Source organism: Solanum pennellii, chromosome 1 (genome assembly GCF_001406875.1).
Source record: "Solanum pennellii chromosome 1, SPENNV200".
In the NCBI taxonomy this organism is placed as follows: Eukaryota; Viridiplantae; Streptophyta; class Magnoliopsida; order Solanales; family Solanaceae; genus Solanum; species Solanum pennellii.
In genome coordinates, this window is record NC_028637.1 from 104,412,382 (window position 1) to 104,425,746 (window position 13,365).

The following is a 13,365-nucleotide window of genomic DNA, read 5'->3' on the forward strand; positions in this document are numbered from 1 at the left end:
TCTTAAAGAGCATTAAATTCACTAGTGTTGCCGTTAAAAATTTATAGATAAAATTGGTTTTGTTTTTGCTGTTACTAGATACGAGAAAGTTGCTCGAATGATAAATATTTTTTTACTTTATTAGTTTGAATAGTTAAGGTAGTAAAGATAACATCTCCTAAGAGAAATATAAAAAAATATTTTTTTATAATTACATTTTAAATGATTCAATACGTATATCCTAAATATATTTTTTTTCTCTTTAGATTAGATCAACTATGAGATCTAATCAAGTTAATTTCTATATTACTTCTTCTTATCTAACTTCACTTACTTATCATTGCTCGCAAATATATACAAAAGGTCAAATTTGTCTAAATTTTGGAACAAAATCAGACATGATTATCTCGTTTTGTTAAATGGACATGATACCATCAGAACAAGTATATATATTCTGATAATATATATCAAACAATAAACACGAGTTAATAGTTAAAAACACGGAATATGATAATAGCAGAGTAGCTACTTATAAATAATTTTTCTTTTTAGTACACATATTCTTTTCCTTAAATCATATACCGGCACAAAATTATTACTCAACTAAATCATCGTAAAATACGTGTCTGTTATCCTGACACGTGTGTATGAATTATGAAGAGAATTGGACCTTAAATTTTCATGAGTTTAACATCAACAGTCTACATCTTATAATTATATAGTACAATTTTTCACGTGAAAAATTCCAAGGGAGACATTATTTTACATGTCCATTATTGCACTGTCCAACTTTACTTTTCTCTCTTAGATCACTATCAGTCCCATGTTATTTAGGGACTGAAAATAAATTCATTTGCTAGCATATAATCGCACATTTTCAAAATGTTTTTTTTTTAACTATAAATAAAAGTTTTAAAATTAATAAATAAAACATAATTCGTCCAATTTGCTTATGCTTGGGTAGATTATTGTTGATCTGCCTACGTGATTTCATTTTTCTCGTCCATAAAGTATTGGATTGATATATATGATCCAAATTGATTTACGAGAAATCTTGTTAAATTATTTTTAAAAATATTTTTTTATTCGATATGTTATATATATAATCATATACTTTTTAAAAAGAAATAGTATAATTTTATCATATACTAACAAATTTTAAAAGAACAAATTAAATAAAGTAAATAAAACTTTGTATGAATTGAAAGAATAGAATTATAATCCATATTTTAACTTATTTTGGCACAAGTCATTTTTGCTCGGATTAATTATTGTTAACTCAATCCAATCCATTATAACTAAACAAAGTAATTATTTAAGAAAAAAATATGACTTTGTCTAGGTTAGGTTTGTGAGGAACTTTGTTCCATTTTTTGGTAAATATATTACTCCATGTTTTCAAAAACGCTTAGAAAGACGAACTATCCCGAAACTAAAACTTAAAAGGCGATATATTCATGTCAAATTCGAATCCATCCAATCAAATGGTTTACATGAAGATAGCAACGTGATTATTTGAGAGAAGATCCAAAATAGTCTCTTATTTTTGTGTTAAAGACTTAAAGTCATTCTTAAGTTTTCACATGAAGCATTAATCGTCCCTCATATTTATAATATTAGTGCATTTTTTGTTGTCCCCTAAACTTTTGCCTATCTTTTAACATAATTTTGTTCATAATTTTATGTAAGAAATATCCTATCGTCTTTTTATATATTTAGTAGAAATAATGACTCTATGTAAGATAACTCTATGTGAGAGAAGATGAGAAAAAGATTATCTTATTCTGTTCAGTATAAATATAACTGTTGCTAAACTAAGAACATTTTAACATATGACATTGCAAGAAAAGAAAAATTTGTGCTATTGTACGTGAAATCGTCGTGATAAGCCTCTTAACTTTATATGGAATACGAATTCTACTAAGCAAAATAAGGTATTTTTCTTCTCACAATCTCTCACAATGAACTTATTATTTCTATTAAATATATAAAATAACGATCAACCATTTTATATATAAATTATGAATAAGATTAATACTAAAAAATAAGCAAAAAATTTAATGAAGAACTAAAAATGTACTAATAATGCAAACATAAAAAACTATTAATGCTCCGTAAAAAAACTCATTTTTGAATTTAACCGAGAGTCAGAGCCTGATTATTTTATCTGCCCAACAAAGCATGCATGGAAGGTAAACGGTCAACCATTTTTGATGGGGTAATATATCAAGTCAGTTTTTTTTTGGTTTGCATTACACATAAGTGTAATTTTATTTTTTCTTAATAGAATCATTCGTAGCTTTCTAAAGTTGACATGACTTTTTATTTAGATATTTTAATTAGATTTTATTCATTTCAAATACTTCATGTTGAGTTTTATCGTATCATTTTAACACTTTTTGCTGACTTAACATATTGTGTGTGTTGCACCTATTTTGATTGCGTGAGAGTTTTTTTTGGACTTTTTAAAATCTTTTTCCTTCTTCTTCTTCACTTTTTAGCCCTACTATTTATTCCACCGTCCCCAATGAAAATTCATGATAAAAAACCTTACAAAATATGAAAAAATAAAATTTAAAAACTATCACACTAATTTTAAAAACGTTTAAAATCATCACACTAATTTTGAAAAGACTTTTTAGAACAAGACACATTTTTTTCAAAAAAATTAGAAGAATGTCATATATAATTTTCAAAATCAATTAAAAAAAATAAATCTAATGATTTTCAAAAAAAAAAAATTGGAAGAAGAATCAAAAAAATAGTTGTAGAATTGGGGAGGCAAAAGGAAAGTAAGGCAGATGGGGTAGGGATGGAGGTGATAGAAGGTGGCACTCGATGGAAAAAAAATAGGTAATTTTATTTTTTTCTTTTTGCTGAAAAATTAGTTACGTTGTTTTTTAATAATTTATTTTAAAATTATTATTTTTATATTCAAATGTCACATGTCAACTTTTAATTAGTCGTCATGCCATGTCACCCGTAAGTGTGTTACGCACACTTTGTAATTTTATCTGATTGACAAAAAGGTGTCAAAATGACATAGCAGACCCCTACTTAAGGTGTTTAAAATGAACAAAGCCTACTTAAGGTGTCAAAGTGAAAATTGATATCAAATTTAAGGGGCTGCCGATGGGTTCAACCTTTTATTTTAGGTAGGACCTTAACTTGGTCGTTCCCTTTTTTTGCGGAACCGCAAATAATTTGCACTTGTTGTAACCTCTGCTATAATGTCTATTTTTTGGGTGAGCATCGTATAAATTTATTTTTACTGTGTATAGCCTACAAATTACATAGGATATTTGAACAACATTAGGCAAGCTCTATACAACAAATTCGATTTAGAAGGCACTGAAGGTATCAATTCCGAGTCATTCGTGTGGATAACCACCCTCTAAATCAACCGAGTCATCCCACAGGACAATATAATTATCTGATGAAAATATAATGTTGTTTAATTTGAACGGATTAATGATCTGCTTCATCATTCATTTATTTCATTAACTTAAGTTGATAGATCAACGGTTGGTTCCCTTGAAATTAAGCTCCACATCTAAGGTTTGAATCCTTGTGTTAGCGCTTTATTTTTTTTTTCTTAGTTTTAGTTTTTTCTTTTAAGTTTCAATATCGTTTTACACGGTTTTCTTTAGTTTTTTTATTTTATAAAACATGCTAAACGTGTGATTTTACATCCAAAAAATTTAAGGGTCCGCCACTAAAACTATATACTACTATAGTTTGTTTTGTTGTCTTATTTACTAAAAGTGTGATTTTAAACCCAAAATATTCAAGGGCCGCCACTAAAACTATATACTACTACTTTCTTGAAAGATTGTTTTGTTGACTTATTACCATGTTTACACTTTTATTTTTCGAACCCCCTAAATGAAAATTATGGATTCGCCACGACTGGGGATATCAATCCCGAGTCATTCGTATGTATGGATAACCATCCTCCAAATCAACTGAGTCATCCAAAGGACAGTATAATTATCTGATGAAAATATAATTTGTTTAATTTGAACGGATTTATGATCTGCTTCATCATTCATTTATTTCATTAATTTTAACTCAACATATCCATTTGACAGTTAGGTGTGAGTTATGTCAATGAGGCGGGGGCGGGTTGAAGTGGGTTTTTAAAAATTAATGTGGGTCGGGGCGCGTTGTGGGTATATGTGATTTTATGTAGGTTTGAATTTAATTTTAAATTTTTTACATGTTATAAGAGTAATAGAGCATTATTTATTAAGATAATATCGTCAAAACTACTAAAATATTCAAACTAGTAAATGAGAATGGTTCAATAAAAAATAATTCAATTACTTACGTGTCCTTTAAAAATATAAAATTCTAAGTCATTATCTTATTAAATTAATACAACTTATTCAAAAAAAATTATTTTTAATATCATTAACTAGAAAAGAATATTTAAAAATATTATGAGGAACGAGGTAGGACTAGTTGAAAATGTAAAAGGATTATGTGGGGCGAAGCGAAACAGATCAAAAATTTTATTGATTAAGCTCAACCCACTCACCCGACCCTACTCAACACCGTCCAATTGCCATCCCTATTATCTACAGTAGTGATGATCTTGTGGATGTAGTCAATTTAACAACCCTTCAGGTAATTAATGTCTTATATGGTTTATTATAGTGTTATATAGATAATGTAAGAGCCGTTCAAATTGACATAAATAAGTGTATATATACATGTCAAGGCCATTGCCATTATTCACCAAACACACACACACAAAAAAAGAAGCTTGCTAGCTACTTACAAGTTACAAGAATATGAAAAGCGTGAAATTAGTATCTGAGTTGCCCAATTTAAAAGCAGTACCTCGTAATTACTATGTTGATAATCATCTTAAATATTCATCATCATCCATTATTGACACTAATCATGATGATTCATTAATCCCCATCATTGATTTTTCCCTCCTTTCCTCAAAAGACCCTTATCAACACTCCAAAGTCATTCAACAACTTGGTAGAGCTTGTCAACAATGGGGATTTTTCATGGTACGTAGTTAGCATTAATTAATTGATCTTGTAAAAAAAATATTTGTGCTATTGCATTAGTTGCACATGCATGAATTGAAAGAATATAATGCCAAATTCAATCATGCATATGGGAGTTCGACGTGCTTCCTTCGCTTTAACATATCGTAATATTTATCAAATTTGTGTGACTATAAAACATTTTGATTATTTCTAAATACTAAAGTGCAATATTTGTTCTATTTAAAAAGCGGAATTGAATGAGTGCAGGTTGTGAACCATGGTATAGAAGAAAGTTTGATGAAGGAGTTGATTGGGGTGATAAAAGAATTTTTCTTAATGGGAGAGGAGGACAAATGGAGATACAAAGGGGAAAAAGTGTTTGATCCAATAAAGTATGGAACTAGCTTTAATTGTACTTCTAATCACGACATCACTACTACTTCTTATTGGAGAGATTACCTTAAACTCTCTATTCATCCTCAACTTCATTGCCCCGACCAACCCAATAATTTGAGGTATTTTTTTTTCTGTCTCAATTTATGTGTTACCGATAATATTTAATTAATTAAATTGATTACTACTTTGAAAAATGCACGTTTTGATTTTATCCATGAAACGTCACAAAACAAATAAATCTGTTCAATGGGTCACTCATGTCGGAGTTGGGCCTGTGCGACTGCGACCATTTTTCAAGTTTAAATATTTAGCCGCTCAATCAAAAATATTTATATCGTCGACAAAACATATCATAAGTTTATATAATTACTATATTTTGTATGGTTTAATTTTACAGAGAAGTTTTGGGTGAGTATGGTGAGAAATCGAGAAAAGTGGCAAGAAAATTACTATCAGGAATATCAGAAAGCTTAGGATTGGAAGAAGAGTTGATGAATAAATCACTTGATCTGGACTCGGGTTACGAGGTGTTTGTTGCAAATTATTATCCAGCATGTCCACAGCCCGAACTTGTAATGGGCCTTCCACCCCATTCTGATTTTGGACTTTTAACTTTTCTTATACAAAATGATGTTGGAGGATTACAAATACAACACAATGGAAAATGGATCAACATCAATCCCATTCCCAACTCTATTTTGGTTAACACTGGCGATCATCTCGAGGTACAAAAAAAGAATTTTAGTTAGTCCACAATCTAAAAATGTTAATAACATCTTATAGATGTATACACTGATTATACACTTTTTATATGTTATGTATACACCTGCGACAACACCACACTATTATTACAGCTAGGAGTGGATTTTTTTTTTTCCAGATGGTTGTGCAAAATGTTAAAATTTACTAGGTGCAATGTGATATATAATTTATTTATTTTTGGGACAGATATTTACGAATGGAAAGTACAAGAGTGTTTTGCACCGAGCGGTAGTGAACAAAATGGAAAGGATATCTATAGGAATTGCAAATTGCCCAGCTATGAATGCCACAGTGAGTCCAGCTGCTTCACCTCTAATCCAAAATGAGAGGTTTCCACCACTTTATCTACCCAAGAAATACAGTGAATATGTGGAGATGCAGCAGACAAATCCACTTGATGGAAAGTCATGTTTGGACAAAATCAAGATTAATTCACCACCATTAAAATAATTTTAAAAAAAAGAACTTTATTTCTTTTTGTTTCAGTCGACTTGTCTCAAGAAATATGTACTCTTTTTTTTTTCATATATGTACTCGTAATTAAATACCAATTTGGCAATAAAAAGAAAAAAACAAAAATGATTGAGGTGTCTTAAACCTTCACTTTTTCTTTACCTTTTTTATGACCTTGGGAAATAGAGAGTTAAGTAAGCAACAACATTTACTCTCTCTCTTTTTGGCATGTTAGGTAAAAAAAAAATAAACCCTCAGATGTCTTTTGCATTTGATTTACAACTTGTTAATAATATTGGATATTTATAGGCTGACGTTCATGAAAAATATCCGGTAAAAATGTGTTTTTTTACTATTGTTATTGAATTATTACTTGATTAAATTCGAATCTCTAAAAAGTTTGGTAGTTTCCATTTTATCAAGTTACATATACTTGACACAAAGTATAAAAATAATAACAGAAGATTTTTAAATTTTACGATATTAAACTAAAAATATGTAAATATATCAAAATATAATTTAATCTAAAGATTTTAAATATGTCACATAATACGTTAAAATTAATTAAAAAATTATCAAAAAGAAAAAAAAAACTCAATTTTTATTTTTGAAAGGGAGGAATTGGTAAATTGCTGGTTCACTTTAACAAGCCCATCCGTTGTTAAATGTTACTAGATATGATCAATTGAGTATATGATGAGTTAGTGGTGTACTGGTGTTAGATGGATGGATGAGGATAACGTGTACCTAATTCGAGTCTCACTAACAAAGATAAGTTGCGTGATAGCATTTTATCTAGTTGATATTTTATAAATTTTTTATTTTTTTAAATAAAAAAAGTAAGTTTGAAATTATCCAATTAAGCTCTAAAACAAGGTGTTGATCTCAAAAGTTATAACAGATAGCAAAAAAATACAAATTTTATTTCTTCTCTAAGTTCACAAATAAGTGTCATGTTTGATTATAACTCTGATCGAGATCACCATTCAACCCCTTGTGGGTGTTGCTGTAGTCAGAATGCTGACATTACGAAAACAAATTTTTTAACAAATTTTACAAGATATCTCTATAAATGACCAATCTCTATTTTTAACTTTCAAACAAGGGAAAAGGGTCTGATATACCCCTCAACTTTATCATTTAGAGCTGATATACCCCTCGTTATAAAAGTGGCTCATATATGCCCTTACCGTTATACAAACGGCTCACATATACCCCTGCCGTTACAAAATGACTCACATATACCCTTTATTTAACGGAAATTAAAAAATTAGTTTTAAATTTATATTTGTTACTTCTAATTTTTTTTTCAAAATTATTTAGGGGTATATATGATTCTTTTATCAAAGTTTAAGGTATATGTTAATTTTTTTCATACATAAATTATTTTTTGACTTCTTTTATTATAATTATTTGAGTTTCTTGTTTTTTCTTTCATTCCTTAGTTTAAAAAAAAAATTTAAACTTTTTTTTTGTGTGTATTGTAATTTAATTTCGTATTCGAAGAAAAAATTTGGTCATCTATAATAAGTTTTACAAGAATATTAGTGAAACATAAATAAATTTGATTATCAAAATAATAATTATAAATTAGTCATTAAAACAAAAAAAGTCAAAAAAAATATGTTTGACAAGAATTAAATTTACTCATATGGGATTATATTTTTTAGAAAAAAATAATAAAAATTTAGATTAAAATTATTATTTTTTTCATTTTCGTCAGAGGAAAAGGGTATATGTGGGCCATTTGTTTACAAGTAGGGGTATATATGAGCCACTTTTATAACGAGGGGTATATCAGCTCTAAATGACAAAGTTGAGGGGTATATCAGACCCTTTTCCCTTCAAACAATTATGAAAGCTATAGCTCCACTTTTGGTTAAACCTTCCAATAGACAAGAAATATGTACTCTTTTTAAATGTATTCATAATTAAATACCAATAGCGATAAAAGAAAAAAAACAAAAATGATTGAAGTGTCTTAATACTTCTTCTCAACCTTTTTTGTGGCCTTGGAGTTAAGTAGGCAACAGCATTATTTTTCTCTTTTTGGCATGTTAGGTCAAAAAAAAATCTTCGATATTTTTTAATTTGATTTACTACTTGCTAACAATATTGGATATTTATAGGCATGAAAAATATTTGGTAAAATGCATTTTTTAATAATTGCTATTCGATTAAATTCGAATCTCTAAAAAGTTCGCAAGCTTCCATTTTGTCAAGTTAAATATACTTGGCATGATGTATAAAAATGATAATTTTTTTAACTTTTTTACAATATTAAAATAAATATATTAAAATATTATTTAATCTAGTAATTTTAAACATATCACGTAAAATGTTAAATTTAATTAAAAATTTGTCAAAAAAGAAAAAGCATAGACTAAATTTTATTTTTGAAAGGGATAAATTAGTAAGTTGTTGGTTCACTTTAACAAGCCCATCCGTTGTTTCTAGATATGATCAATTGATCATATGAGTTAGTGGTGTATTGATGTTGATGGATGATAACGTGTATCAAATTCGAGTTTCACGAAATAAAATAAAGATAATTTATGTGAAATATTTTTATATTTTTGATTTTGTAAATTAAACTCTAAAATAAGGTGTTAGATCTCAAAAGCTATAAAGATAGCAAAAATATAAATTTTATTTCTTAACTAAGTTTACAAGTAAGAGTCGTTTGAATGGGCTTAAAAGCTGGTCAAACTGACTTAAAAGTCAGTTTTTGACTTATTAGAGTTTTTGACAAATATCTAAGTAACTTATTTTAAGTCAAAAATGACTTGTCAAAAGGTAAAAGCTAGGTCATGAGTGTTTTTTTTTTCAACTTAAAAGTCATTTTATATTGACAATGTATATTATTTTTTTACCCTTAATTCTTTTATTTTTATTTTTATTATTATTATTATTTATTATTACTATTTTATTATAATTATTTTATTTTATTATTATTATCATTATTATTAGTATTATTATTAATATTTTATTATTCTTTATTATTATTATTATATAATATTATTATTATATATTATTGGGATAATGCACAAGTACCTCCTCAACCTATGCCCGAAATTTCAGAGACACGCTTATACTATATTAAGGTCCTATTAATCCCTGTACTTATTTTATAAGTAATTTTCAACCCCTTTTTAACCTACGTGCCACGTAGGTAGAAAAAAAAGTCAACCATCATTGCCTCTTAAGTGTTATGATTGATCATTACTCTGCTCCAGACCATCATCCAGCCCCTTGTGGGTATTGCTGTAGACAGGATGCTGCCACTACCTAAGCAACGTATTTTACAAATTCTACAACATTTATCTCTATAAATTATCAACCTCTGTTTTAACTTTCTAAGCATTTTCATCAATTATGGAAGCTACAGCTCCACTTGTGGTTAAACCATCCAATGTCAAAGAGCTTGCTGAATCTCCTGATTTGCGTTACATACCTAACAATTATGTTTATGACTCTTCCAATTCCTCTGCTACAAATGATATTGATGATTCAGATTCAATCCCCATTGTTGATTTTTCTCTACTCACCTCTCATGATTCTCATCAGCGTTCTACAGCCATCCACCACCTCACCGAAGCTTGTCAAGATTGGGGCTTCTTCATGGTACGTATTACCAACTAATTTTGAAGTCACGTTAGAACCTATGTATGTACATAAAAAAAAATAAGCTAACAATTTGAAAAACAAATATAATAGTGGTATTTTGTTAATTTGTTTTGTGCAAATTAATTAAGTGCAGGTAGTGAACCATGGCATACCAGAAAATCTGATGAAGTCAGTGATTGATTGCACTCATGAATTTTTCAATTTACCAGAGGAAGAAAAACACAAGTTTACTGGGAAGCATGTGTTGGATCCTATAAGATATGGGACAAGTTTCAACACTAGTACAGAAAATGTCTTCTTTTGGAGAGATTTTCTCAAGGTCTTTGTCCATCCTCATTTTCACTCTCCCACCAAACCACAACCCTACAGGTAACTTATATATACTGACAGTATAACGCAACCAATTATCCCTGTTAACGTTAGTAACTCGATAGTGTTAATTTAACAGGGATATTATGTTGGAGTATAGTGAGAAACTCCGGGAAGTGACAAGAAAGTTACTAGGAGGCATATCTGAAAGTTTAGGGCTTGAAGAAAGTTACTTGGACAAAGATTTAGAGTTGGAATCAGGGCTTCAAATCTTTGTTGGAAATTACTATCCACCTTGTCCTCAACCTGAACTTACAATGGGTATGCCACCTCATTCAGATCATGGCCTTTTAACACTTCTCATTCATAACCAAGTTGGAGGTCTCCAGGTTCAACATCAAGGCAAATGGATTAACGTCAATGCCCTTCCTAACTCTCTCTTGGTTAATACCGGCGATCATCTTGAGGTAATTAAATCCCTTTTTCATGTCTAGAGTCACAAAGGCGCGTGATTTGAAATTAATCAGTATTGAGTTCAGTTGAACCACCGTTGTTGCCACGACTATTAATAGTAAGATTGAAATAGCAAGTTACTTTACTGGTACTTCAAGATCAAAAATTTAATCATATTTAAAATTATTACTTTTTTTTTTTAATATGGTAGATATTTAGTAATGGAAAGTACAAGAGCAATATGCATAGAGCAATGGTGAACAATAAAGTAACAAGGATATCAGTAGTGGTAGCTCATGGTCCATCATTAGACACAATTGTAAAGCCAGCTTCTCCATTGATGGAAAAAGAGAAGAGCCCATCAGCTAATTATATTCCAATGAAGTACAAGGATTACTTGGAGATGCAACAAAGCAGCCAAATTAATGGAAAGTCCTGCTTGGAAAAAGTTAAAATCCAAAGGAGCTGAGTGTCTTTATGCATATTTTCCTCTTGTTTCCAAGTGTTTGATGATATAAAAGTATTATGCAACTTCAATAATATTTATGAATACTATAGTTTTACGTGTAATCTTTTAAATAGTGAGCGTTTTAGCCGTGTCTGTTTATAAATATATATCTTCAAATTAAAAGTCATTTTCGGATAAGAGGGTGATGCTAGTGAAGTAGGGTCATTCCATATATATCTTATATATGTCCAAGTTGATGACTCTTCCTACTCAAATTGAAGATTCAATTGCTTCTCCAAACTTCCTACGTTTTTGTTTTATTTATTAGTTTTGGTGTCTTTTTTCTTTCTGGAGAATTCTACATATACTCACAATTTGTTTGTGTAAGTGTGAAGTAGGCAAAATCAAAAGATTTGAAGTTTATAAATTTGATTTACAACTTTTAACAAGTGTCAAAATTAAGAAACAAGTACGGATATTCAAATTTTCTTTTAAGAAGTAACAAAATCCTAGCAAACTTTTCTTTGAAAATCTGATTTGGGAATTGTGTTCAAAACAATCTTATTTGTACAGTTTTTCGTTAACACAAGATTATGTTTGGTTATTTGCCCAAAGAGTAAATAAAAATTGGGCAACTTTCACATATATCAAACAAAAAATTTATATTCGTATGCTATAGCAAAGTTTTTGCATAATTGCGCTTCATAACAAACATATAACTGTATAATTCGCTATACATATACAATTGTATAATTCGCTGGCCTAAATTGTATAATTCGCTGACTTCACTATACATATACAATTGTATGATTCGCTGGCCTAAATTGTATAATTCGCTAATCTATTTCGCTGCAATTGTATAATTCGCTGACTTCGCTATACATATACAATTGTATGATTCGCTGGCCTAAATTGTATAATTCGCTGACCTATTTCGCTGCAATTGTATAATTCGCTGGCCTATTTCACTTCAATTGTATAATGCGCAATTGTATAATTCGCTGCCTATTTCGCTGCAATATTTATATAAAATTTGCTTTGCATACAATTGAATCGTAGTAAAATATTTGCATATTGTATAATTATAAGTGTATAGGAAGAAGATATACGTTTTTCTCTCACTTTATACAAAAACAGAAACACAACTTACACATTTCTGTTGCATAAAGCGAGAGAAAATTGTATTCACTGCAATTGTATAATTCGTTGGTCTTTTTCGCTGCAATATTTGTATAAAATTTGTATTTATCTATAATTGAATCGAAGTAAAATGTTTGTAAATTGTATAATTAAGTGTATAGCACGAAGATATATGGTTTTGCATGTGTATATACAATTTTTTCTCGCTTTATACAAAACAGAAACACAATTTATACACTTCTGTGTATAAAGCGAGAGTGGCGAGCGAGATTTTTAGGAGAGAGGTGACTAGCAAACTTTGACAAACGTTTGCTATGGAGCACAATCAAATCAAACCATAGCTACTCCATTTATTTTAGATTATTAGTTTGCTATTATATATAATTATACCAGCATATCAGAAAAAATTAGTTGGACAAAGCCTTATTGGACTTGGAGTAAGGCCTTCTCTACTGCATTTTAATGACAACAGCCCAGCCACCTTATGCTCCCCAACCAAGTACTTGGATTACTTGTCCAACTATTCACATTATCAATTATTATTTATATTACAAAATTTAATAAAAATAAACAAATAAGTCAGGATGGCCGAGTGGTCTAAGGCGCCAGACTCAAGTTCTGGTCTTCGTAAGAGGGCGTGGGTTCAAATCCCACTTCTGACAAAACATTTTTTATTTTATTCTTTTTTCAGTTTTTCCTTTGTTTTCATTTCTCTCTTACATTATTTTAATCTTTTTACTAATAAAGTTTTTCCGTTTGTTTTCATTTCTCTCTTACTTTATTTTAATA

The 13,365-nt window shown here is 29.3% G+C and overlaps 2 protein-coding genes and 1 non-coding gene across 3 annotated transcripts; all 3 read left to right on the top strand.

The window, feature by feature from the left end:
* The first annotated feature begins 4,732 nt into the window (after positions 1-4,732).
* Positions 4,733-6,677, top strand: LOC107013120 (protein DMR6-LIKE OXYGENASE 2-like). The gene is made up of 4 exons (XM_015213111.2): positions 4,733-5,006; positions 5,256-5,503; positions 5,782-6,109; positions 6,333-6,677. The coding sequence occupies exons 1-4, from the start codon at positions 4,776-4,778 to the stop codon at positions 6,594-6,596; spliced, it is 1,071 nt and encodes a 356-aa protein (XP_015068597.1). The 5' UTR covers positions 4,733-4,775; the 3' UTR covers positions 6,597-6,677.
* A 3,152-nt stretch (positions 6,678-9,829) lies between these two features.
* Positions 9,830-11,693, top strand: LOC107013110 (protein DMR6-LIKE OXYGENASE 2-like). Its single transcript, XM_015213104.2, has 4 exons — positions 9,830-10,223; positions 10,360-10,595; positions 10,675-11,002; positions 11,200-11,693. Exons 1-4 carry the CDS (start codon positions 9,975-9,977, stop codon positions 11,455-11,457), a joined length of 1,071 nt encoding a protein of 356 aa, XP_015068590.1. The 5' UTR covers positions 9,830-9,974; the 3' UTR covers positions 11,458-11,693.
* Positions 11,694-13,154: 1,461 nt separating this feature from the next.
* On the top strand, positions 13,155-13,238 carry TRNAL-CAA. The gene has a single exon. It is a non-coding gene; the product is annotated as a tRNA-Leu (tRNA).
* The last annotated feature ends 127 nt before the right edge of the window (positions 13,239-13,365 follow it).

Coding starts and splice junctions, on each gene's coding strand:
- LOC107013110 (XM_015213104.2), top strand. CDS start 9,975: ATGGAAGCTACAGCTCCACTTGTGGTTAAACCATCCAATGTCAAAGAG. Junction 10,224..10,359: donor AAGATTGGGGCTTCTTCATG/GTACGTATTACC, acceptor AATTAAGTGCAG/GTAGTGAACCATGGCATACC. Junction 10,596..10,674: donor ACCAAACCACAACCCTACAG/GTAACTTATATA, acceptor TTAATTTAACAG/GGATATTATGTTGGAGTATA.
- LOC107013120 (XM_015213111.2), top strand. CDS start 4,776: ATGAAAAGCGTGAAATTAGTATCTGAGTTGCCCAATTTAAAAGCAGTA. Junction 5,007..5,255: donor AACAATGGGGATTTTTCATG/GTACGTAGTTAG, acceptor GAATGAGTGCAG/GTTGTGAACCATGGTATAGA. Junction 5,504..5,781: donor GACCAACCCAATAATTTGAG/GTATTTTTTTTT, acceptor TTAATTTTACAG/AGAAGTTTTGGGTGAGTATG.